Source organism: Cebus imitator, unplaced genomic scaffold (assembly GCF_001604975.1).
Source record: "Cebus imitator isolate Cc_AM_T3 unplaced genomic scaffold, Cebus_imitator-1.0 Scaffold36, whole genome shotgun sequence".
Lineage (NCBI taxonomy): Eukaryota > Metazoa > Chordata > Mammalia > Primates > Cebidae > Cebus > Cebus imitator.
Window position 1 is genome coordinate 1,866,189 of NW_016107351.1, and position 22,499 is coordinate 1,888,687.

Genomic DNA, 22,499 nt, shown 5'->3' on the forward strand with positions numbered 1-22,499 from the left:
GTGGACTGTGTGACACCTGCCCTGGACACAGGAGGGGCCTCGGTGGTGGCCTCGGCTACAGGCACTTCCCATTCCTGCTCTAGGACCTGAAAGGAATCACCTTGCAGCGGTCCCTTCCCTTGTCCTACCAGCTCTCTGCCGAACACCCTGGCTGCCCCCGCGGGCCGCTCACCCAGGTGGGCAGACCCCCGGGCGTCCAGGCTGTTTTAAAGTGCTGATTCCAGGACACAAGTGGTTGGTGGGCAGACAGCAGATTCCTTCTCGGGGCTGGAGTGCCCAATCCCCGGGGCCTCCTGAGGCTTTGGAAGCTCAGCCCCTTCCCCATCCACAGGCCTGTGGGGCACTGGCCTCAGGTGCGGGCCTGGCCAGCTCCGTCTGCTCCCAGGCGGAGCAAGGTGGCAAAGAGTGGGGGCAGGGGCCAGGTTCCCAGGGGAGCCTCTAGAATGTATGCAGCGGGCAGCCTGCCCACGATCCAGGCACCAACCCCACAGCGAGGAGTGCAGCCTCCCTGGGGATGGGGGGAGGGTGGGTCCAGGGCTGGGGCCCATCCTCGAGCCAGGGGAGGAAACAGCCAATCCTCAGAGTGTGGAGCTAGAAGCCTTCGCCGGCACCCTGGACAGCAGCTCTGGCTGCCAGGAACTCCCTCCTGCCTGCCCACCAGAAGCTTCCTCACATTCTGCAGGCAGCGTCCTTGACCTGCCTGTCACTGCACCTGGGGCCACGGGCACACCACCAGCCCGCCCCACACACAGGCATGCAGGAGACAGCTGCACCCCACCAGTCAGGTGCAGGGATGTCAGCCCAGCAGGGCCGAATCCCACCCCTGGTGACCAAGGCCTCTGGTCCCAGCACTGGACAACCACCACAGGACACGGGAGGGAGAAGGTGCTTTCTGTGCCTGTATCCCATGGCATCTGAACAGCTATTCTCACTGGTATGGCTGGCAGATGGGGAAACTGAGGCTGGGCATGTGGCATGGAGGCTAAGGCAACTTTGGGTCTGTGGAGACCTCTCCCCTCCCCCCCGCTCTGTCCCGCCCTGTCCTGCGGTGCCTGGGTGTGGGCAAGGGTACGGGTGCAGCCCCCTGGATCCCAGAGCAGCCTCTACTCCAAGCCCCTGGCTGAGTCCCTGGCTCTGGGAGAGCAGGGTCTTGCGGGGCAGAGGGGACGTCACTCCAAAGCCCGGCAGCCCAGAGCGCAGGGAGGGGATGAGGGGACATGCTCTCAGTCACACACAGTCCTCAGCCTCAGCTTCCTCATCTGTAAAATGGGAGCAAGTGCCATTGTGCAGTGCGACATTGCCAGGAGGAAGCAGGGGCCATCCCAGGGCAGGTCATGACACAAGGGCTGTCATCCTGCCCAACCTCGAGCCAGGGCTGGCCCTGGGAGCCCTGCAGGTGCAGGAACCTGGCTGGCCCTTCACCCAAACCAGGGCTGGGCATCTCCCCAACCTCCCCAGGGCTCAGGTTCTGCCACCTGGGATGCCCCTGCCCCCAGCTACCCTGTGCAGCCCTCTGCCAGGGGTGGACCTGGGTGCTGGCCACCACCCTGCCCTCAACAGTGACGGGCAGCACTTAGCCAGGCTGTCAACACGGGGCTCTTAGTCTCGGCAGGCTGGGGGTTGGGGACTGCCAAGGGCTCGAGGGCAGACTCCAGTGGGGATGGGAGGCTGGGACCCTGGCAGGGCGGGCCACAGTGAGGTGTGGGAGGGCTGGCTCCGGAAAGCCACAGGACGCCTCTGGAAGGGTCACAGGCCTGGATGGGGCAGCCTCCCTCTGGCTGCGAGAAGCTGGCAGGAGATGGCATGCCTGGTAGGGCCCCTCCATCCCCACATGGGACCCCCATGCTGGGACGCCCACGCTGTCCCTCACATCCCAGGGAGTCAGCTTGTCCCCACTGCCTCAGCTCTCCCTCGTACATGAAAGGGGATGGCAAGTCTGGGCAGGGCAAGGGAACCCCGCCATGGATGTGAGATCAGGTAGAAACGTCAGTGCTGGGGTGGTCAGCGGGCCTGTGGGGAACAGATCAAGAGGCCGTTTTAGCCACCAAGGAAACCGTGGCTGGGAGAGGAAGGATTTGCCAACAGTCTGGGAGGAAGCGGCAGGTCCCGGGCAGGCATCATGGGAAGGACAGAGCTGGGGCCCCAGCACCTGAGGGCTTCGGGGCAGGTGGACCTGTGCCCTCAGAGGTGTGTCCCTCAAACAGATGCGGTCCTGGCTCCTGCTCACCCCTAGAAGCACACGAGAGTCCTGAGACCTCAGAGGGGACAGAGAGGGCAGGGGGTGGCTGGCAGGACGCAGGAAGCTGTGGGGCTCCGACAGCAGGGCGCACTCAGCGTGCACAGCCCAGCCCCCCACCCCCCAAGCTGGCCAGGCCCGTTGAGAAGTGCCCCCACCAGAGCTGGTCACTGAGAAATGTCCCCACTCCAAAGCTGGCCAGGCCCGGTGAGAAGTGAATCCGCCCAGCTGGCTAGGCCCGGTGAAAAGTGGCCTCCCTGGAAGTGGCCAGACCCTGTGAGAAGTGGCCGCTGAGGGGGCATGGTTCTGACCAAGAGCCAGCCAGGTGGAGAGCCAGTGCCTGTGCGTGTGACCGATGGCCCCCCCAGGCGGCACAAAAGACCATAAGTGGCCACAGCAGGCAGCTCAGCAGCCCCCACCCCCTCCCCTTCCTAGCTGAGCCCCCCAGGAACAGAATCCCCTTTCATTGGCCCTGTGGGTGGTCCCCACCAGGCAGCTGGGGGTCGCGGTGGGGAGGGAGGGGGCCGGACCTGCCGACAATGGGACCAGCTGTGCCTGTCCCCACACCCACTCTCACCCACCCAGGACTGGCTGGCCAGCAGGAGCTTACCTCTGCCCTGGCCAGTTCCGCTGCCCGCCCCCACCCCAAGCCCCAGGGAGGCCCACTGCTGGCGGGAACCCGAGCCTTGGGTGAGCCTGCGGGCCAGGAGGCACGGAGCGGAACAGACGGGCTCTGCCCGGGCCAGATGTTCTGGGGCGGCTCCTCCAGCTCCAGGCTGCCTCTGCAGCACCCCGGGCTTCCCCCCTGGGGCCCTGCAGATGGGGAGAGAGGAGGCCCCGCCTGGTGTGGGGGGTTCCTGGGGCTACCCCAACCTGGGTTCCTACTGGCCTGCCCCTTTCTGGCCTCCCTGGGCTGGGGATGGGTGGTAGACAGGCTGGGCAGGGCACCTGCCTCCCGCCCATCCTGGGCCACTGGAAGGAAACGTGGGCGAGGCAGACCGCCCAGGCAGCCTGCTGTGCCTGCCGGGGAGGCCCCCACGCTCCGGCCGAGCCGCGTGCCCCCCGCCCACCTCACTCCCCTTCCCCCTGAACACACACGGCAGAGAAACAGGCACGGCGTATGGGGAGCCAGCTGGCACCCCGTCAAACTAGCAGCCAGGCACGCTGCCCGGGCAGCCAGCCAGCCTCTCACCCCGGCCCGCCCGCCCTGGCCTCTGCCGCTCAGCTCACAGTGCGGCAGCTCCATGCGGCCTGTCCGCCTGTCGGGGAGCACGGCTGAGTGGCAGGGAACCCCCCAGGGGAGGGGATCCCGGGGGGCAGGGCAGCAGAACTGAAAGCAGTGCAGGCCCAGGGAGGCGGAGGCACCGGCCTCACAGGTGTGTGGCCTTGGAAGCTCTGCCACCCTCAGGGCACTCTCCTACCCTCACCCCTTCTCAGCCCTGAGGGGGCCTGCATTCTGGGGCCCAGGCGGGTGGCTCAGAGGCCATGCCCCAGTCCCCTTGTCTGCCTCCATCTGTGCTTGTCCACCTGGTCCCTGCCCCACATTCGTGTCCACCCCACCTGACACGGACGGGGGGAGATGCAGCTCGCCCAGCTGGGTGCCAGGTGCCCAGCGGGGTGGACAGATTAACCTCCTTGGCCTGCCACAGCTGGGGCACTGCAGGCACTGTCCTCCTCTGCTCAGGCCACCCCTGCCCAGAGGAGCTGCTTCCCTGGGACGCAGACGGGAGAGGCTCAGAAGCCTGGACACCAGGCGCTCCTGCAGACGCTTGTGGCCGGACACTGGCCTCTACTCAGCCGGGAGCTCTCAGGGCTCGGGGGCAGATGGAACCGGCTGACGCTGGGTGGTGTGAGGGGCTGAAGGCTGGTAGGGGTCCCGGGTGGGATGTGGGCAGGTCTGCCCAGGCAGCCGTTGGTAAGAAGGGAAGTGAGTGTCTGGAAGCCGTTATGGGTGCTGCCTGCCTGCGGGCCACCACACGCTCGCCCTCGGAGCAGCTCCCAGAAGGGCAGGCCAGGGGCGCCAAGGCAGGTGGCGCTACCCACAAACGGCCCTCCTTGCTGGTGGGGTCCCCCGGGGTGGGCAGAAGGGGTGGGGTACGGGCTCTCTTCTGGTGCGGTGTGAGAGATGGGCTAGTGCCACTCTGGACCCCGACTAGGGGCCACCACTGCCAGGAGGGAAACCAAGTCAGCTGGCCGGGTGGGTCTGGGCACCTGCAGCTGGGCCGGGGCCAGGCACGGCCGTTGCATCTGTTGCAGGGGGTTTGCTGCGGCTGCCACAGGCCTCCCATTCCTGCTCCCCACTTGCCAGGCCACCCTCCTCCCCCCTGCAGACATCCTGGGAGCCAGATGCCACGGCTGGCCGGGGCATTTGCCCACAGACACAAAAGGCTGAGGCGGGGCGGGGTGGGGGTAGGAGCCAGGAAGGCGAGTTCCCCACGGCCAGCCCAGGAGCCATGGCCAGCCTGGTCTCCCCTCTGGGAGGCCACTAGGAGCACAGGGGCGGGAGGAAGAGGCAGGCGAGCCTGGGCTGAGGACCCCATGCCGCCCACCTCGTCCCGAGGCAGCGGCGTCCCCTGCACCCGGGAAGAGGCTGCGCCTTACCGCCTGCCCAACGTGTGCACCCTGCGCCGAGAGCCCAAATAATTTCAGCAACTGTCCCTCACTCGTCACCTGTTCTGTTTGGAAAACAGCCCCTTTCTTGTTGCACAAAGAGAGGTCTCTCTGCTTCCAGCAGTGCCGGGTGCTAATCTCCCTGCCTGGAACAGGGCGGCGGCGCGGTGTGTGGGTCCGCGGCGCTCTGTAAACATGACGCCCGCCGCTCAGCAGTCATTGAGTTACGGCAGTGCTGGGTGCCAGGAGCGGAGAGTCCTGTGTGCCTGCTGCCAACTGCAGTTACCTCTCCGCGTGCCAGCCGCGGGGGCGTAACCCTTCCCACGCCATGGGGTTGGGGTGGCCGAGGAAATACCAGCAACTGTGGGGCCAGGGGCATGGGGGCCAGGGCTGCTGCCTACGCCACAGGGCAAGGGGTCTGGGCAACATGGGGAGCCAAGCAGGGGTGCCCTGACAGGGAAAGGCCATGGGGGCTTCCAGGGGCCTCCTGCCGGCCAGGCAGCCTGAGAGTAGCCAGTATTGGTGAGGTGCCTACTGTGTGCTTTCATGCCCAGGGCTGTGTCCCACGGGGAGGCAGGTGGCCTAGGAGGAACTCTTTGTCCTGGGCCAGGCCCTAGGGTGGCAGCCTGTGTGTTGACAGCTCCCCCTGCCCGGCCCCACCACCCCACCGCTGGTACATCTGGAGCCCTCCTCCCAGAGTCTGGGGACGTGGGGCGCGGCCATGGTGAGGGTGCGGCCAGTCCAGCTGGGCTCCACATTTTCTCAGTTCCCCAGAGTCCCTCCTGGCCCCCACTTTCCCCCTTGCTGCCCATCTGGAGCACACATCTGGCCAGGACCACGGCCCAACAGGCCGCCCCTGTTTCCAACCAATCGCTGCCTCCCCAAGGGCTTCCTCAGCAGGGAGGGGGCCTCACCAGAGAGTGCCTGGCAACGCCCATTGGCCAGGTTCCCACTGTCCTGGTGGGAGCCCCTCACCTGCCCCTAGCCTGGGCACCAGGGTCAGTCTCTTGGCCACCAGGGCACTGCTGGGAGCCCAGTCCACCAACTTACCTTCGTGGGAGTGGGAGAACCAGATCTGGGAGGTGGCGGGGTGGGAGCCGCGGTAGGCCTGCTCAGGCGGGGAGGAGCTGGGGCCGCTGGGGTGCGTGGAGGCTGCCGAGCCCAGGCTGCTGGTGAGGAAGCTGCCCATGAAAGAGGAGGCTGGAGAACTTCCCATCAGGCGGCTGCTGGCTGTGGACACAGGGCAAGAGTGAGTCTGGGGGCAGCTCTGAGGGTGTGCTCAAGGCAGGGGCAACACCACAGCCCTTCTCCACGGGGGACTCTCAGCCCCAAACTCTCCTGGAGCCTTTGTCTTTAAACATTCAAGAAGCTGATGGTGGGAAAAGCTACCCACACATGCCTTTGACAGCCACATTCGGGGTCCTGAGTCTTTCGGTGGCTCAGGTGCCCTGGTACTGACACCCCCTGCTGTTGCAAAATCCAAGAATGGCATCTTTGTCACAACATCACCACCAACCACCACGACCACCACCACCACATCATCCACCATTATCACCACCAACCGCATCACCCATTACCAGCCACATCACCACCAACCACACCACCACCACCACCACCAACCACATCACCCACCACTATCGCAACCAACCACATCACACATCACCATCAGCCACATGGCCCACCACCACCATCAACCACATTACTACCAACCACATCACCTTTACCGCCACGCCCCTAACCACTTCACCACCACCACACAATACCAACCACATCACCCACCACCATCACCAACCATACCACCACCAGTTCCACAAACCACCATCATAATCAACCACATCACTACCCTCGACACCACCATTGCACCAGTCATCATCAATAACCACATTACCCATCACCACCACCACCGTCACCATCACCACAAACACCACCACCGTCACCATCACGTCACCACCACCACCATCACCACAAACACCACCACCACCGTCACCACCACCACCGTCACCACCACCACAAACACCACCACCGTCACCATCACGTCACCACCACCACCATCACCACAAACACCACCGTCACCACCACCACCGTCACCATCACCACAAACACCATCACCGTCACCACCACCATCACCATCACCACAACCACCACCGTCACCACCACTGTCACCATCACCACAAACACCACCGTCACCACCACCACCGTCACCATCACCACAAACACCACCACCGTCACCACCACCACCACCGTCACCACCAGCACCATCACCATCGTTATCAACACAGTCACCAGGACCAGCACCATCACCATCATCACCACGAACACCACCACCACCACCAACTAGGTGCAGAGTACTCTGCCAAATCCACTTTCAGGACCTTGGGGAAGACACCGCCCTGTGTATGGGCCTCCTTTTCATAGGGGGAGCACCCTGATTCTCTCAGCCCACAGTGGTGGGCAGCTCCATGGCCTCTTAGACACTGGCGAACTGCCAGCATGCTTGCCAAGAGGGCCAAGGAGACACGAGGCACCAGGGTGGGCAGGGCTCCAGCCACAGGCCCTATGTCAGCTCCACGCAGTCTTGGCTCCTCCAGGCAGCACTGAGAGGAGCTGTTCTTTCTCCCGAGTGGGGTCTTCATCCCTCTTCCCAGGCCCAACCAACTGACGTGTCAGACAGCAGTGCCCCAGTCCCAGCGGAGGGAGAAACAGAACCGGGGGAAGGCTGAGGACAGCAGACAGAGGAAGGAAGGGCGGCGCTGAGGACGGATCCACTCCCAAAATCCCTGCAGAGTTCTTGGGGCTGGGCCCTGACCGGGCTAGCACAGAGCTGCAGATGGCGCTCACCTCTGGCTCAGGTGGGGGCAGCGAGAGGCTCCTTCCTGGGCATGGCCGGGACACCCAGCACTTCCCCTTGCACCTGAGTGCGGGAAATGGCAAGGCCAAAGGGCCCCGTCCAGCCCGGCTCTCCTGGCCCATTGGCCCACCTGCAACCTCGCTTGTGGCCCCTCAGCTGTGCCCCCACTCTGCCGAAGTCCAGCGGCCAAGGCCAGGCTGAGGGAGCTTCCTTGGGTTGCCATGGCTACCAACTCCTGCTCACGGAGGACACAGCGCACGGAAATTTCTGCACTCGAGGCCCCGCTGCTCCGTGGGTGGTCTGGGGCTGCCACTGGTCAGCCCCCACCCCTGCCAGGCGCCCTGGCACCTTGTCATCTCCATCCCACGGGCAGCAAGCCTGGCCTGGGACCATTTCAGGGACCAGGGTAGCCACTGCTGCCTCAGGTAACGGGGACGTGAGGCTGAGCGTGGGGCTAGTGGGCGTCTGCAGGGGCCCAGCCTGAGGTGAGTCAGGACAACCGTTCCCTGGCCCAGGAGGCAGGGGGAATTTGTGAATTTCTGATGCCTCATCCAGCCTGGCTTGGCCCTGGGAACTTCCCAGACATGAGGTGACTCAGCAGAGGCGGTGGGGCCTGGGGGGCTGGGGGGGAGCTACCCTGCAGGGCCCTGGCGAGGTCCTGCTGTGCGGCGCCAGTTCCCAGGCCCCTTCCCCTCCTGTGTGTGAATGTGGCTGTGGGGACTCAAGGGGCCCCTCCCAGTCACGGCAGCAGAGAAGGGTCTGTGAGTGCTGGCGGGGGCGTGGGCTGAGCTGGTCTCTGTGGCGGGTGGGTGGGTGGAGAGGAAGAGCCAGCTAAAGAACCCAGGCTCAGGGCAGGGGGTGAGGGTGTCCCGGAGCCAGGGGCTTCCCGGACCACAGGACTGGGACTGACATGGGACGGGGCCAGACCACAGGCCCGGCGGCCAGGGAGGGGACTCTGGGTTGGGAAGGGAAGTGTTGGCTTCCCCTGCTTGGGGACCCTGGGGCATGCCTGTGGGGTGAGTGTGGGCTCCCCTCGGAGCTGGAAGCTTGCCGCTGCCTCGCCCAGGCCCGCCTCAAGTCCCTCCGGCCTTCCCGCCCCCACACCCTCCCGGGGAAGTCCCTCCCGCCTCTTCCTCCCAGGGATGGTGGGAAGCAACTGAGTCCAAAAGCTGGGTCTGGAGAAGGGATTTCTCCAAGATCCCGGCCTGAGAACCCCGTCCTTGGCCTCTCCCACACCACGGCAGGCAGGGGCAGGACACACCCTCCTGTCCCACAGGGCCCTCAGTGGGCCACCAGCCTGTCTCTGGACTTGGGGACCCCTGTTGCGGTGCCCTATCTGAGCCCCCATCAAGGAAGGGTCCGTGGCCCCAGAGTCTGGGAAATAAGAGGGAATGGGACAGGCGCCCCAGCCCAGCTCCTCCCTGATGCCTCATCAGCCCTGGCCAAGCTGGGGGCCCCGAAGTGCTGTCTGTGCCCAGTCAGCCAGGGCCGCTGACATGGAGGTCTTTTTCACTCCTCTTCCCTCTTTCATTCTGAGAACAGGCCATTGGATTGCTGTCTCCCTGGCATACCAACATCACAGCTTTGCATTTTCACCATAATAAGCTCAGCTAATAGGGCACAAGAGAGGCCAGACACGGTGGCTCACACCTGTAATCCCAGCACTTTGAGAGGCCAAAGTGGTGGATCACGAGGTCAGGAGTTCAAGACCAGCCTGGCCAACACGGTGAAACCCTGTCTCCACGAAAATTACAGAACGTATCCAGGCGTGGTGGTGCACACCTGTGATCCCAGCTGTTCAGGATGCTGAGGTGGGAGAATGGCTTGAACCCAGGAGGCGGGGGTTGCAGTGAGCCGAGATTGTTCCACTGTACTCCAGCCTTAGTGACAGTGAGACTCCAGCCCCAAAAAGCAACAGCACAAGAGTGGAATGGAGACCCCCTCTGAGACCCCCAAAGGCATCAAACGAGCATCCTGGGACCCCCTCTGGGCACAGGTGCACACACTTCAGTGTCACATGGCACGCTGCACTCAATTCCATGCAGGCATCCTGGGCACTGAGCCTACCATGAGACCCCACCAACCCCCACAAGGGGACTGGGGTGGCCTCTGGCAACCCTGGCTCATGGCGGCAGCGGTGGCCAGGGCTTCTCACTCGCCACTGAGCAGGCCAGCACCTTGGAGGCAGAACCATGTGGGTGAAAGTGCCTCTGCCCTACACCCTTGCCCAGGCTGGGCGTGCAAATGGCTGGGGCCTCTCAGATGCTTAAAGGGGTGAATTTCTCCCCTGCTGTCCTGGCCTTGGCTTGAAACTCAACAGCAGATTCTGCAGACCCTGGCAGGTGGTCATTACTGTGGTGACCCCTGCCAGTGACGGGGAGGGGGCTGCGGGCCACCTGAGGCCTTCCCTACCCCATCAAGCACCTGAGGAGCCCAGGAAACCCCAGGACAGAGCCTCACGCCTCTACTGCCACCTCCAGGAGTTTGGGGTGGCAATGCCACTGGCCAGCAGAGCCATGGGCAGACCTGGCTACCACCTCCCCAGCCCCTGCCTGCCGACCAGCAGTCAGCCCCAGACAGAGCTTGTGCCTCGGCTGCCTGGGCTCCAACCAGGGCCAGACCACGTAGCCAAGGCCAGCCAGGAACCGGACTGAGGGCTCTTTCCTGTTGGCACAGTCCCTGTTTACCAAGTGCTGTGGTTACCAGCCCAGACGGAGGCAGCTGGGGGTCCAGGGAATGGGTCTTGGCCTAGGCCTCCTCAAGCCAAGCACCCCATCCTGGCACTGCCTGCAGTGGCAGCTCCCCTGCCTGGGGCTTCAGACTCACGTGACATAGTGCCACCATGCTCCAGGGTCATGGACCCACCATGGGGCTGGTACGAGATGGGGCATGACCCAGTCTAGGTGGCTGGTCCAGGCCTGTAGCCTCAAGTGCTCTGCTGGGGCTGAACAAGGCCTGTCCCCACCAAGGCTGTCCCGTCCTTGCCCGTGAGCACGGTCAGGGCACCCTGGCCCTGCACAGAGCCTGCCTGGGGCTGCTCCGCCAGGCTTCCATCAGCCCTCATCACAGGGAGGGAGGCAGTACGGGTTTAGGATTTTCCTGGGGAAGGGACCAGTAGGCTGCACATGGTATCTGTGGGGTCCACCGAGGACTGCACACTGGCCTGTGGCAGGCGCCCTTCCCCCAACTCCAGAGCCACAGCAGGCTCTGGTCCCAGCCCTAGTACCACCCTAGCTCTACCTAGACACCGCAGAGGCCTGGCTCGGGCACCCAGCTAGCTGAGGAAACCGCTTTGGGAGACGGCAATGCCAGGAGGGCTGTGGCCACCCCCTAGGTGGCTCAGGTCCTCGGGCACAGCCCAATCCCTGGGAGGCCAGTGTGACCGGGCGCCCAAGGTCCAGCCAACAAGACCAGGAGGCAGCTGCTAACCCAGGGCAGACCAGCAGCAGGAGGGCTGGGGAACAGCTGCACGACAGCTGGGCTGGGATCCCAATGCCCACTGAGCCTGGCCCGGGGCAGCTGGGTGGGGAGGCCGGCACACAGCCGTTGGGGGCAGGCCACATGGGCTGCGGCTCAGGTGGCCCTAAGTGGCCAGGATGGCCCATGGGAGCTGGCCTCCTGCCAACCTGTCTGCCAGGCCCCCTGCCATGGCCAAGAAGGTCAGCACGTGCTGGGCAGCTTGGGGTACAGAGCACGCTGGAGCCCAGGGCTCCGAGGAGGGCCGCTCCCCCCACACGGGTCTGTGCCACCCACCGTTCCATCGGCCCCACCCGGGGTCCTCAGGACACACACACCAAAAGCTGGGCCTGGGCGACCAGGGGGCCAGGTGCCCACGGTTCCCCACCCCACTCTCCTGCCAGACTGACCCTGCTCCGCCCTGTGGGGCCTGCCTGAAGGCAGAGGGGACAAGAGGCTGGCAGGGCCCGGGAGCCGGGAGAAGCGGGCGCGGAGCCGGCAGAGCGAGCATTTGTTTTGAGTTAAGTGAGCTGCCGAGACGGCATCCTCCTTTTCTGGAAACTGTGAAATGGGTTGTAAAAAAAAAAAAAAAAAAAGAAAAAGTCTCGCTGAGATGGCGGCCGCTCCAGAGAAACAGCGAGGCCCTTCCCAGGCTCCCGGCTCCCGCTGCTTCCGGAAGCCCAGCTGCCCGGCTGCTGGCATGGGCCTCCCCTCTGAGGCTGGCGGCTGCGCCTGCCGCCGAGCCAGCTCCCACCCCCACCCACGCCCGCTCAGGCGCCCCTCTTCCCTCGGCAGGGCTTCCGCTCCACGCCTTCCCCGCCCCCCACAGGGCCCGCCCAGCCTGGGGACACCAGGCTCCCCTGGGGCTGTCCCTTGGTCTCCCCCAAGACACTGGGAGTGGCTGGGAACTGCGTGATGGGCGGTCCCAAGCACCCTTCCCACGAGCCAGGCCCCCAAGGGAGCAGCACAGGAGAGGAGGGAGGAAGGAGCAGTCCCTCGCTGGCCCTGCCCCGCATTCCTCATTCCGGGAACTGGGGGGAGGACGCTGCCCTCACAGGTTCCTGCATGGATGAGGAAGGGAGGGCTGGCCTGCTCGGAGGCAGGGATACAGCATCTGACCACTTGACTACAGGAAAAGAGTGAGCGGCAGGGTAGGGGGACCCGGTCCTGCGGTGAGCGGCCACTCTGGGACCACCGCCCCCACCGGGAGACCTGAAGCTGCCGTGGCAAGGCTAGAGGCCCAGCCCCCACCTCCCCAGGTGTGCAGACGCTGGTGTGCAGGTGACTGCAGGCTCAACCCCCAGAGAGAGCCCAGCGATGCTTCCCCCGCCCCAGCCACAATCACCAGCGGCCCAGGCCCAGGATGATGCGGGGTGCGTCTCACACTTGCGGGCACTCACACGAACACACATTCGCACACACTCACATTCACGCACTCATTCTTGCACACACACACTCGCCCACACACTCGCCCACACTCACACTTGCGTGCAGGCAGAGGCAGCGGAGGGACTGTGTGTGAGACTCGTGGGTCGTGCCTTGCTAACTATGCCACATGTCCTGCGCTGAGAGGCTGCACACACGTACAGGTCTGGGTGTGCACCTCAGCAGACTCTGTTCTCGGTCAGCTGGGCACATTCTAAAGATGCTGCTTCCCAGGGCTCAGGCCTCCACCAGACTTACCCCCTTACTGGCTTGAACCCTGGCAAAGACTCCTGGCCTCTGCTATGCCCAAGGTGGCATGGAAGGGGCACTGGGATGAACAGCTGCCCTGGGTTGGGGCATGCCTGGGCCCATTCGTGCTGGAGGGGAACCTGAGCCTCTAGCTTTGGCTCCGGCACCCCCAGCTCCCCCCCGCTGCCTGGGAACCAGTCCCCGACCCCACACAGCTGCTCAGTTCTGATCTGCCTCTCCTGGGGCAGTAAGATCCTAGACCTGAAAGTGGCCCCTGGGGGCAGCCGGCAGGCCATGTGGCCAGGCCCAGCTCCTCTCCACTGAGGAGAAGCAGGTGCTGGCGTCCCTCAGGCTGTCCTGGAGCCCTCTCCAGGGCCCACAAACTGTCCAGATCTGGGGCGGCCCCTCCAGACCGCACACTTGCTGCCAGCAGAGGTGCGTCTGTCCAGCACGGCTCCCTCCACCTCTGGCGGGACCTGGGGTCTGAGCCCTGGGAAGCAGCCTAGCGTCGCCTCTTCTGCCCTGGAAGTGTCTGGGGGCGCCTTGGCCTCACGGGGCCACCAAGCCACCCCACCCTCTACAGCTCCCTGAAGGAGGCTGGACAGGAAGCAGAGGCTGAGGCAGGCACAGAGAAGAAACGGTGTGAAAGACCCGAATCGGCGGGGGAGGGGTGAGGGAGGGGCTGGAGGAATGCCAGGAACACACACCCAGGGCCGGCCGGGATGGGGCAGCCTGCGGGGGGGGGGGGCGCTCGCCCAGGAAAGCAGCATGCCACCCGGGAAGCCCCTTGGCTGGCTCAGGAGAACCTTCCAGAAGCCTGAGCTGGCCCAGAGGCAAGCATCGCTCAGGCCTTAATAGGAAAACTCTGCGGTTGCCGTGTCCCGGCCCAGCCGGCGTGGAAACGGCTGGGAGGTGACGATGGCAGGGGATGGGCTTAGCCACCGACAGCCCAGAACTAATAAAAGAAAAGGAAAATCGGATGTACGTCTGGTTCTCATTAAAAGGGTAAATTTAGCCCTTTGGCTAGGACAGGGGGCGGGGAGGCCAACGCTCCCCACGGGCTGCCCTCGGTCTCCCTCCGGAGAGAGCTCTGCGCTGAGTGACTCAGAGAGGCCATGGTGGGGGCCGTGGGCGGTACAGGCTGGCTCCTCTCTGCTTCTCCAGTTCTTCACACCTTCTCCCATGCCTCTCACCGGCTCTCCTGGGCGGGCAGGTAGCCAGGACCTCCCCTTGCCCCCAAGACACTCCTGAGGGCCATGGGGCGGTCGGCCAGGGGCGTGGGAAGGCAAACAGGGTGGTCAGAGCCACTCCCCTGGCGCCGCCGCAACCCCAGCTGGACGAGTCTCCTCCGCCAAACCGAACACTTCCCATCCTGCTATCAAGAGAGCCAGCTGCTGGGAGACTGACCCCCATGAAAGTGTCAGGGGCACACGCACGCCCACGCCAGCCCAGGCATCCACCACAGCCCACGGGTCCCCAAAGAGCAGCGGACACCATGTGGACACCCACCCTCTCCTTCTGTACTCTAGCCTCTCAACCGGGGCCCCGCCCCTGCCCTGCCCCTGGACATGTCCGGTCTCGGCTGTGAACAGGGAGGGAACACAGGGCAATGGATGTGGACACAGGGCCTGCCCGAGGACACCGGCCACAGGATGAACCCCAACTGAGCTGGCTATGGGGAGACTCCAGTGTTCTGGGCGGCCCTGTGTCCCAATCCATGTGGTCCTGCTGACTGGCCCCGCCGTCCTGCAAGTGGACCAGCCACAGTGCTGGCTACGAGCCTCTCCTCCTCCTGCCACCTGGCCCACACTGGCAACATCAGTGACACCGCCTCCATGCCAGAGCAGCTGGACAAGGGCGGGCAGAGGCAGGTGCAGGGGCGGGGTGGCCAGGGGGCAGATTCTGACCCTCCTGTGTGCTCACCCAGCCTTGTGGACATGCACACACACACACACATGCTGTGCACACACACACATGCACATGAACACACGCACACACCCCTCCTCATGGACACACCCCATCCTCATGGACACACACATACCTCCTCATCATAAACACACACACATACCCCCCAGCCTCATGGACACGCACATACACACCCATCCTTGTGGGCACTCACACACACAAACTCCCTTGTTACACACACTTCTGCTTTTTACACACGCACACTCTCTCTCTGTTTCCCAGCCTGGCCTGCCTGGAGGTGTGAGGCCTGCCATCTCCTTGGCACGGTGGGGTGCTCTGCCCACAGCCAGCCTGGGCCATCCATGATGGTTTTGTGGGTAGTCGCAGCCCCTGTAACTGGGGTCCCTGCTCCCAGGGAAGAGAGATGCTGGTCTGTGTGGGCTTCAGCGGGGCTGGGGGTAGGTCAGGGAACAGAAGCATCGCACACACTGTGGCCACCATGCCCAGTGTGGTGGGGGCTGTGTCAGCCAGGAGAGCTCCACCCGCCACCCAGAGGGTTCAGGTCACTCCTGCCCCGGTGTGAAGGGCCTGACTCCCAAATTGAGGTTGGTTCAGGCTGCAGTATCCCAGGAAGGGCTGGGTGGGGGCTGGGGCTGGCTCAGGTCGCTGTAGGCTGAAAGGGCACAGGCCTGACCCCACCAACGTGGCACTTTCTGTTACTTCCCAGTCTACTGCTTTTGGTGCAGCTGGCTCCGGCCGCGTGGGGCCTCACATCCCTGCTCCCCTCCAGGGGGATGGATGGCCCTGGCCAAGCTGTTTCTCAGGGTTTGGTTCACATGCAGCCACCTCCGGAAAGCACAGCCTGCTGTCCTTCACAACCAACGTCCCCCACCACTGCTGCAACCCCGAGGGGCTGAGCACACCTGTCCCAGCTGTGTGGCACAGAGCTGGCCATGGGCTCCCGGCAAACCCAGGGTCCAAAGAGATGGGTGAAGGAGAGAAAGGAACCAGGAAGCTGCCAGCAGACACGTCTTAGAGGGCAAGGTCACCCGGCTGGGCACCCTCCTCCGGCCCCCTTGCCCCGGTCAGTCCCCAGCCCCCTGCGCAGCATCTGGGTGGTTCTGGAAGGGGGCCTAGGGCGGGAAGGGCTCTGATGGGAATCTGAAACAAACGTGCAGAGCACAGCGCCGTGGTCAGGACGGCTGGCCAGGTGGGCACGCGACAGGGCAGGGTGGGGAGATGAGACCACCCCGGGATGCAGGGAACGCACGGGCGGCAGCGTATCACAGCGCGGCAGCAACACGAGCCAGCAGCGCGGGGCCCGGGGTGCCTCCACCCCCACCCCCAGCCTCACCCTGTCCCAGGCCTTGGGCTCTGAGGACATGCAGTGAGGCTGTGAACTCCAGGGACCCTCAGTCCTTCCTGGCCCTCGAGGGGCGGCGGCCACAGCATGTCCTCCCGTTGGCCCCGCGTCCTCACGACACACGTGGTCAGCTTGTCTTATTCTTCACCTCACCCTTTTGAGGTGAAAACTCGGTGTTTCTAGGAATTGAGGTGAGCGGGTGAGCGGGTTGCTCAGGCAGGGATCCCACACCGGCCAGCCTAGCAGAGGGCTCCAGGACTGGGGGGACAGGGCTGGCCAAGTGGCATTGGGGCCCGGGCGGGAGGCCCAAGGGAGAGAAGGCCCCAGTGAGGTCCGGCAGCTCCCGGCACCCTCAGCACGCGGCCCTGCAGCCCGAGCTCTGCCTCTGGGGGGTCTGGGCTGCAGTGCTGGCCACCTGCATGCCCCTACTGGCCTCACAGACCACTGGGAGAACCAGCCCCTTCTGAGCCTCTGCCACCCAGATGGGACTTGCGCCAGGGTCAAGGCGCCGGGCACTGGCCTTCACTAAAGGCGGTGCCCTCACATTGTTGCCCCTGCCCACAATAGGTCCTGCCTCAGGAGGAGCAGCTCTGCCACCAAGGGGGGCTGCGAGGGGGCCATGACTGGTCCTGGGCAGGTGGCCTGGGGTGCTGTGCTGGGGCTCCCCAGAGTGGGTCAAGGCCCAAAGGGTACCCCCACAGCTTTGGAGAGTCTGGAGACCCACTCCGACCATGCGGGTTCAGCCGGCCAGGGCCACGGCCTGCTGCTCCCCATCCCAAGGGCACCCAGGTGGGCTGGGGCAGTGCCCGGTGGGCCTGATGCACCTGCTGACCCCACCTGGGCAGGCAGCTGGCACAGAAACAGAAGGAGAAAGTACCGCCCAGACCAGAGGGCACACCCCAGCACCCCACAGCAAGCCCTGCGCCCATGCAGATGACACCCTCACCCGCTTGTTCATGAACATTGCTGAGTGTCCACAACATGCCAGAGTCACCCACTGTCACCCTGAGCCCAGCCTGGAGCCCAGGGAAGCCGAGGTGGTCCCAGCAGCCCGCCCCGCAGGGCCTGGGGTCCTTGCTGCAGCGCTCTGAAGCCTCGTGGCAGCTGCAGGATCAGCCCGCTCCGCCGGTGGGCAGGATGTCTAGGAATGGACCTCCCACGTGCCGAGACGACACTGTGCCTGTCTGCATGGACTGCACTCCCTGGCCCGGCGTGGGGACGACCCATGGGTGTGCAGAGGCCTCTGCTGCGGAGAGCACAGCCCAGAGTGACACAGTGGCGCGGTGTGGCGGGAAGGAGGATGAGGAAAAGGGGCGAAGGATGAATAAGGCCAGCCTCACCTCAGATGTCCAGGGCCACACTGGACATGGGGTAACAGACTGAGAGGGAGAGAGACTTCCAGTGAGTCTGGGGCTGGCACTGGCCAAGTCACAGGGAAGGAGGCCGTGGGCACGGGGCAGAAGAAAGGCAGACCCCCGAGGGCAGGCCTCCCCCCGCCAGCGGCCAGAGCAGGGAAGGCTCGGTGGCCACAGGGGAGGCAGCCACAGCCATGGGCAGGTCCTGATGGTCCACGCTGGGGTAGGGGAGGCCGTGACTGCTGGAGGTGGCGTCAGGAAAGGCTCCAATGACCCTGTATCCTGTTGTTCACCTTTACGTAACTGCCCCGGGGTGAGGGCGGGCCCTGGGCTCCTTTCTAGGAATAGGATGTGGTGGAAGTGACAGCCCCCCCACTGCCCCTCCAAGGTGAGGCTGCGCCCGCTGCGCCGAGCTTCCGTCCTGTCCTCCTTCCAGTCAGCAGCCAGCGTGAATCCCACGTCAGTGGAACGGTGGGCTTGGGAGGGGACCCCCACAGTTGGGTCTGGAGATGTCCGAGGCCCCAGCTAGCACCTGGCCCTGAGTCAGATTCCTGACTCACAGAAGCTGTGAAATGGTCAACGTTTGCTGTTTGAAGCTGCGGAGCTTTGAGACAATGTGAGACAGGACACCACTATTCACACACTGAGAAGAGACTGTGCCACAGGGTGGGGTGGGGGCCAGGACGGAGAAGGAGACCTACCGAAGGGACGGGAAGGGCCAGGAGGGAGAGTCGCTAACTCTGGACAGACCTGCCCCGTGGGCAAGTCAGCAGCACAGGCTGAAGTGGGGCAGCTGAGGCCGGCGGCCCCAGGGGTCTCTGACCGAGGTGTGGGCAGGCCCCGAGGCCTCTGCAGCCACAGGTCTCCCTCCGGCATTTGGCATTTCCAGGGGTATTCACCCAGCCACCTCCCAGCTGAGGTTCTCCAGACTTAGGCACTTTGGATTTCTGCTAAGAATTTACCACCAAACTCAGCGCGTTACGAGGGCTGGACGGCCTCACGTGCCGTTTCCAGTTCTGATTACATCTGCATTTACACACACTGAGAGCTTCTCAAGGGTTTGCCCCAACATGCGTTCTCATTTAATTTAGTTTTGGTATTAAAATAAATTAAAATTTTACTTTAGGATACCCAAAGGGATGTGAAAACTCTCAAAGAGGGGACTGGCCTCCAGGAAAACTGCCCACAGCGCGACCTGCTGGCTGGGGGTGACCAGGGCCCACGGCTGGGCTGGCTGGACGGGGCAGCTGTCCGACTGTGAGACCCAGTGTGTCTGAGGGACCACAGAGCTGGGCTCCTTCCTGCCACCCCAGCGCCAGCTCACCAGCCGGGGATGGCGGCTCTGCCCCAAGGCCTCCTGAGGTCGCCAGCTGCAGCCAGAAACCAGGCGGTCTGGGGGCCTGGTCCTGTCCTCATCGTGCCCACACTTGGGCCCCTGTGTCACACTGAGTGCAAATGCGTCCTGTGGCTGGGCTCCCCTTGCAGGCAGGGACACGGCGGCGGGCGCACAGCTGGAGGGAGAGTGACCAGGGTGTGGAGGGGCAGGGGCCGGGGGCAAGGGGCTTGTCCAGAAGGACCTGGCTGAGGGGTGCAGGTTGTGGGTAGAGGCAAAGGCCCAGAGACCAGGGAGGCGGGGATGGGGCCCCAGAGCTCGGGGACTGTGCCAAGGCCTCCCCTGAGCCTCAGACAGGGGATCACATGCCCCAAACCTACACCCTGGGACACCCCACACCCTCTCCGGGTGGCCAGCAGCTCACCCATCTTCGTGAGTGCTAGGTGGAGAGGCCTCTCAAAGGAGGGAAGGAAGGGAGGGAGGGAGGAAGGAAAAAAGGGAGGGAGGGAAGGGAAGGTAGGTGGAACTGGCTGCCAGCTTCAAGGACCCCGCTCCCCCCAACTCCTCCCACCGTGAATGTGGCGGCCAATGGAGCCAGCTGCACTGCCACCCATGGGCACTGGTGCCTCCTGTCTCCCCAGCCTGACTCTCAGGGCCTGGACTGAGGCAGGTCCAGCTCCTGCTGCCTGTCTGGGCTCAGGGTTTGGAAGCTGCCAAATGAGGAGCAGGCCAGGTGCCGGCGGGGAGCCACTCAACAGCGGGGGGGAGGTGGTGAGGCATCCAGGGGCCCCACCGGGCACCCCCAGGTGATGCCTACCCTCAGCCTCTGCCCGGGGCAGACACAGGACAGGGGCATCTTCGGGCACGCAATAAATGGGGTCACGCAGAGGACGGCTGCAGGCCTGAGGAGGAGAGAGTGTGACCCCAGAGAGCGGGGCTGCCACTCGGGCCTGCGGGGAGGTGCAGGGGAGCCCCAGGCCTTCACACAGACAAGGGAGAGCAAGGACCCAGGCATGGCTCCACAGCCCTCCTGCCCTGGGAGCAACCTAGAGGGCTCAGAGGCCCACCCCGGGGGGCAGAATGTGTGATGAGAGGCCACCCCCTGGATGTGGGGGGAGCACAGCCTGCTTTACAGTCCCCCCGACAGGCAGAGAGCCCCCGCCTCCACCCCTGCTCACTGGCACACCCGACCTGACCAGCACCAGGGACATGAGTGGCCTGGTGCCACGGCGCCCCCCTCGCTGGCACAGCCCGGCCTGCTGGGGAGGCGCTCACAGGGCCAGCCTATGGACGGAGAAGCCGCAGACGGTGAGGGAGCTGGTTCACGACTGGCGTTCTCCCCGGCCCCTGATTTCCCTCTGGGGGTGGGAAGGGGAGCAGGCCCATGGGCAGCCCTCCCCAGGTATCCTTCCTCACCCTCCAGTGCCCTGTGACCCAGACGAAGCCACTGCTGTTGCTCCCAATCCCAGATACACCCCCCTGACCCCCACATAGACAATCAAGGAGTCGCCTCACAGCACCAGCCCGGGCCATGAGATGAACAGGACCTGGCTCCCAGCCTGTGCCCGTGCCTGGCCCTCCAGGACCCTCCTTCATAGCAGTGGGCCTCCTCCTCCGCTCACACACACGTCTCAGGCCACTCAGATGGGGCGGCTCCAAGCAGCCTTCTACCAGCCTTGGGGGACGGGAGCCCCACCCCGACTCCTGTCTCCCACCGTCTTGTGTGGCCGCTGATCAGGACAGGACAGCTCCATCTGCCAACGCCCTGGGCTCTGACGCCCTTTATGGTGTGGCACACGCACCCTCAGGAGCTGCCATGGCAGCTGAAGATGCTCCGGGAGGCCAGGGATGCTGCCACGGTCCCCAGCCAGGTGGCCACGCAGCCAGTGTCCCCACGCCATCGGCCAGTCAGGGGGTGACATCTTGATCTTTAACAAAGAGACCAGAGACCCTGGCTGGGCGTCTCGCCACCGCCACCTCCTTAGTTTTCCCAGAGTCGACCGTTCATCTTTCCCAGCGTGCAGATGAAATCCTAAGGAAAAGACCACAGCTCTTCACACCACTCACACGTGCCTGTGCGCGCCACCCGAGCATGGATGGGCACCATGCACCAGGGCAGGAGAGGGAAGCCAGCGTGGCTCAGCCCAGCTCCAGGGATAGGAAGGGACGGAAGGACACAGCCCTCAGACTCAGGACCCTCCAGCCCCCTAAAAAGGTGTCTGCTGTCTGGAGAAAGACACTGGTCCTGAGCAAGCCAGCGGGGGGCTGGGCAGGGGCTTCCCCAGGCTTTGTGGGACAGACCCCGGCAGGTGGTCACGGCTGGGAGGTCACAGAAGGGGACGACAAGGGCTACAGGCCTAGGGGTGCTGCTGCCAAGGACAGCTCAGCTGGCGTGGAGGAGGGGAGAGGTGGCCAAGGAGCAGTCAGGGACCCTGCTCAACCTAGGTGCACGGCAGGTCCACACAGGAGCTCTGAGAGGACGTGACTCCAACATCAGACCTCCAGGGTGGCAGGGGCAGGTACTGGAAATTGTAGAAGCTGCCCAAGCAAAGGGCTGGGCAGGGGTAGGCCCCAGGAGGGCAGGGCACAGTGGGCAGACACGGTAATGGGGCAGCTAAGAGCTGGGGGTGTAGGGCGGGAGCCCAGGGGTGGTAGGCAGGTGGGCCATGGGGTAGCCGAGCCTCTGGGAACCTCTAGGACCCACGGCACAGAGGGCTGGGGTGGAGGTGGCCACAAGGGACAGGAAGCAGCACTTGTACGGGCAGTGGCTTCCAGAGTGACCAGACAGGCTCAGGGCAGGCCCCAGGCCAGGGCTGGGAAGCAGACCCGGCCCCAGGGCACTCGCTATGCACTGGAATTGATCTTGACGGGAACACCCTCGTGCCAAGCATGAGCTCAGGAAAGGGCAAGGCCAAGTTCAGCTGGAGCCCGAAGACGGGTTCCGGGTCCACACTGGGGCAGCAGCAGGAAGTGGGCCGGGGAAGGCACTGAGCCACAGACGGTCAAGCGGATCTGGGGCTCTGCTCCCTCCTGCAGGTGGCCAGGAGCCAGGAGCCAGAGGATGGAGCTGGTGGGAAAGACGTAGAGGGGGACAGATGCCTGTGCTGGTCACCAGGCAGCCTGGCTTTCCCAGGGGCCACTGGAGTGTGACTCCTCGAGGCCCACCTGTGAACAGTGTGTGTGCGTGTGTGAGCGTGTGTGTGCATGAGTGCAGGTGTGAGTGTGCATGAGTGTATGAGCGTGTATGAACGTGAGTGCATGAGTGCGTGTGTGTATGAGCATATGTGCATGTGTGCATGAGCGTGTATGAACGTGAGTGCATGAGTGCGTGTGTGTATGAACATGTGTGCGTGCATGAGCGTGTATGAACGTGAGTGCATGAGTGCGTGTGTGTATGAGCATGTGTGCATGCGTGCATGAGCGTGTATGAACGTGAGTGCATGAGTGCGTGTATGAGCATGTGTGCGTGCGTGCATGAGCGTGTATGAACATGAGCGCATGTGTGGATGAATATATGAGCATGTGTGTGTCACTGCATAAGTGTGTATGAACATAAGTGCATGTGTGCGTGTATGTGTATAAGCATGTGTGTATGTGTATGAGCATGTATGAACATGAATGCATGTGTGCATGAGTGCACGTGAGTGTATGAGCGTGTATGAGCATGTGTGCGTGAGTGGATGAGCGTGTATGAACATGAGCGCATGTGTGCATGAGTG

General features: G+C 64.1%; 1 protein-coding gene across 7 annotated transcripts in view; it reads right to left on the reverse strand.

Moving 5' to 3' along the window:
- Positions 1-22,499, reverse strand: part of BAHCC1 (BAH domain and coiled-coil containing 1) — a 67,419-nt gene that overhangs the window by 32,498 nt on the left and 12,422 nt on the right. For 6 of the 7 annotated variants that reach the window (XM_017524884.2, XM_037737192.1, XM_037737193.1 and 3 more), the window contains one exon: positions 5,897-6,076. In XM_017524884.2, the coding sequence (XP_017380373.1) occupies positions 5,897-6,076 (180 nt within the window). Of the gene's footprint in view, positions 1-5,896; positions 6,077-7,684; positions 8,121-22,499 lie in introns of those variants that run through there. The other variant, XM_037737194.1, reaches the window with a different exon arrangement.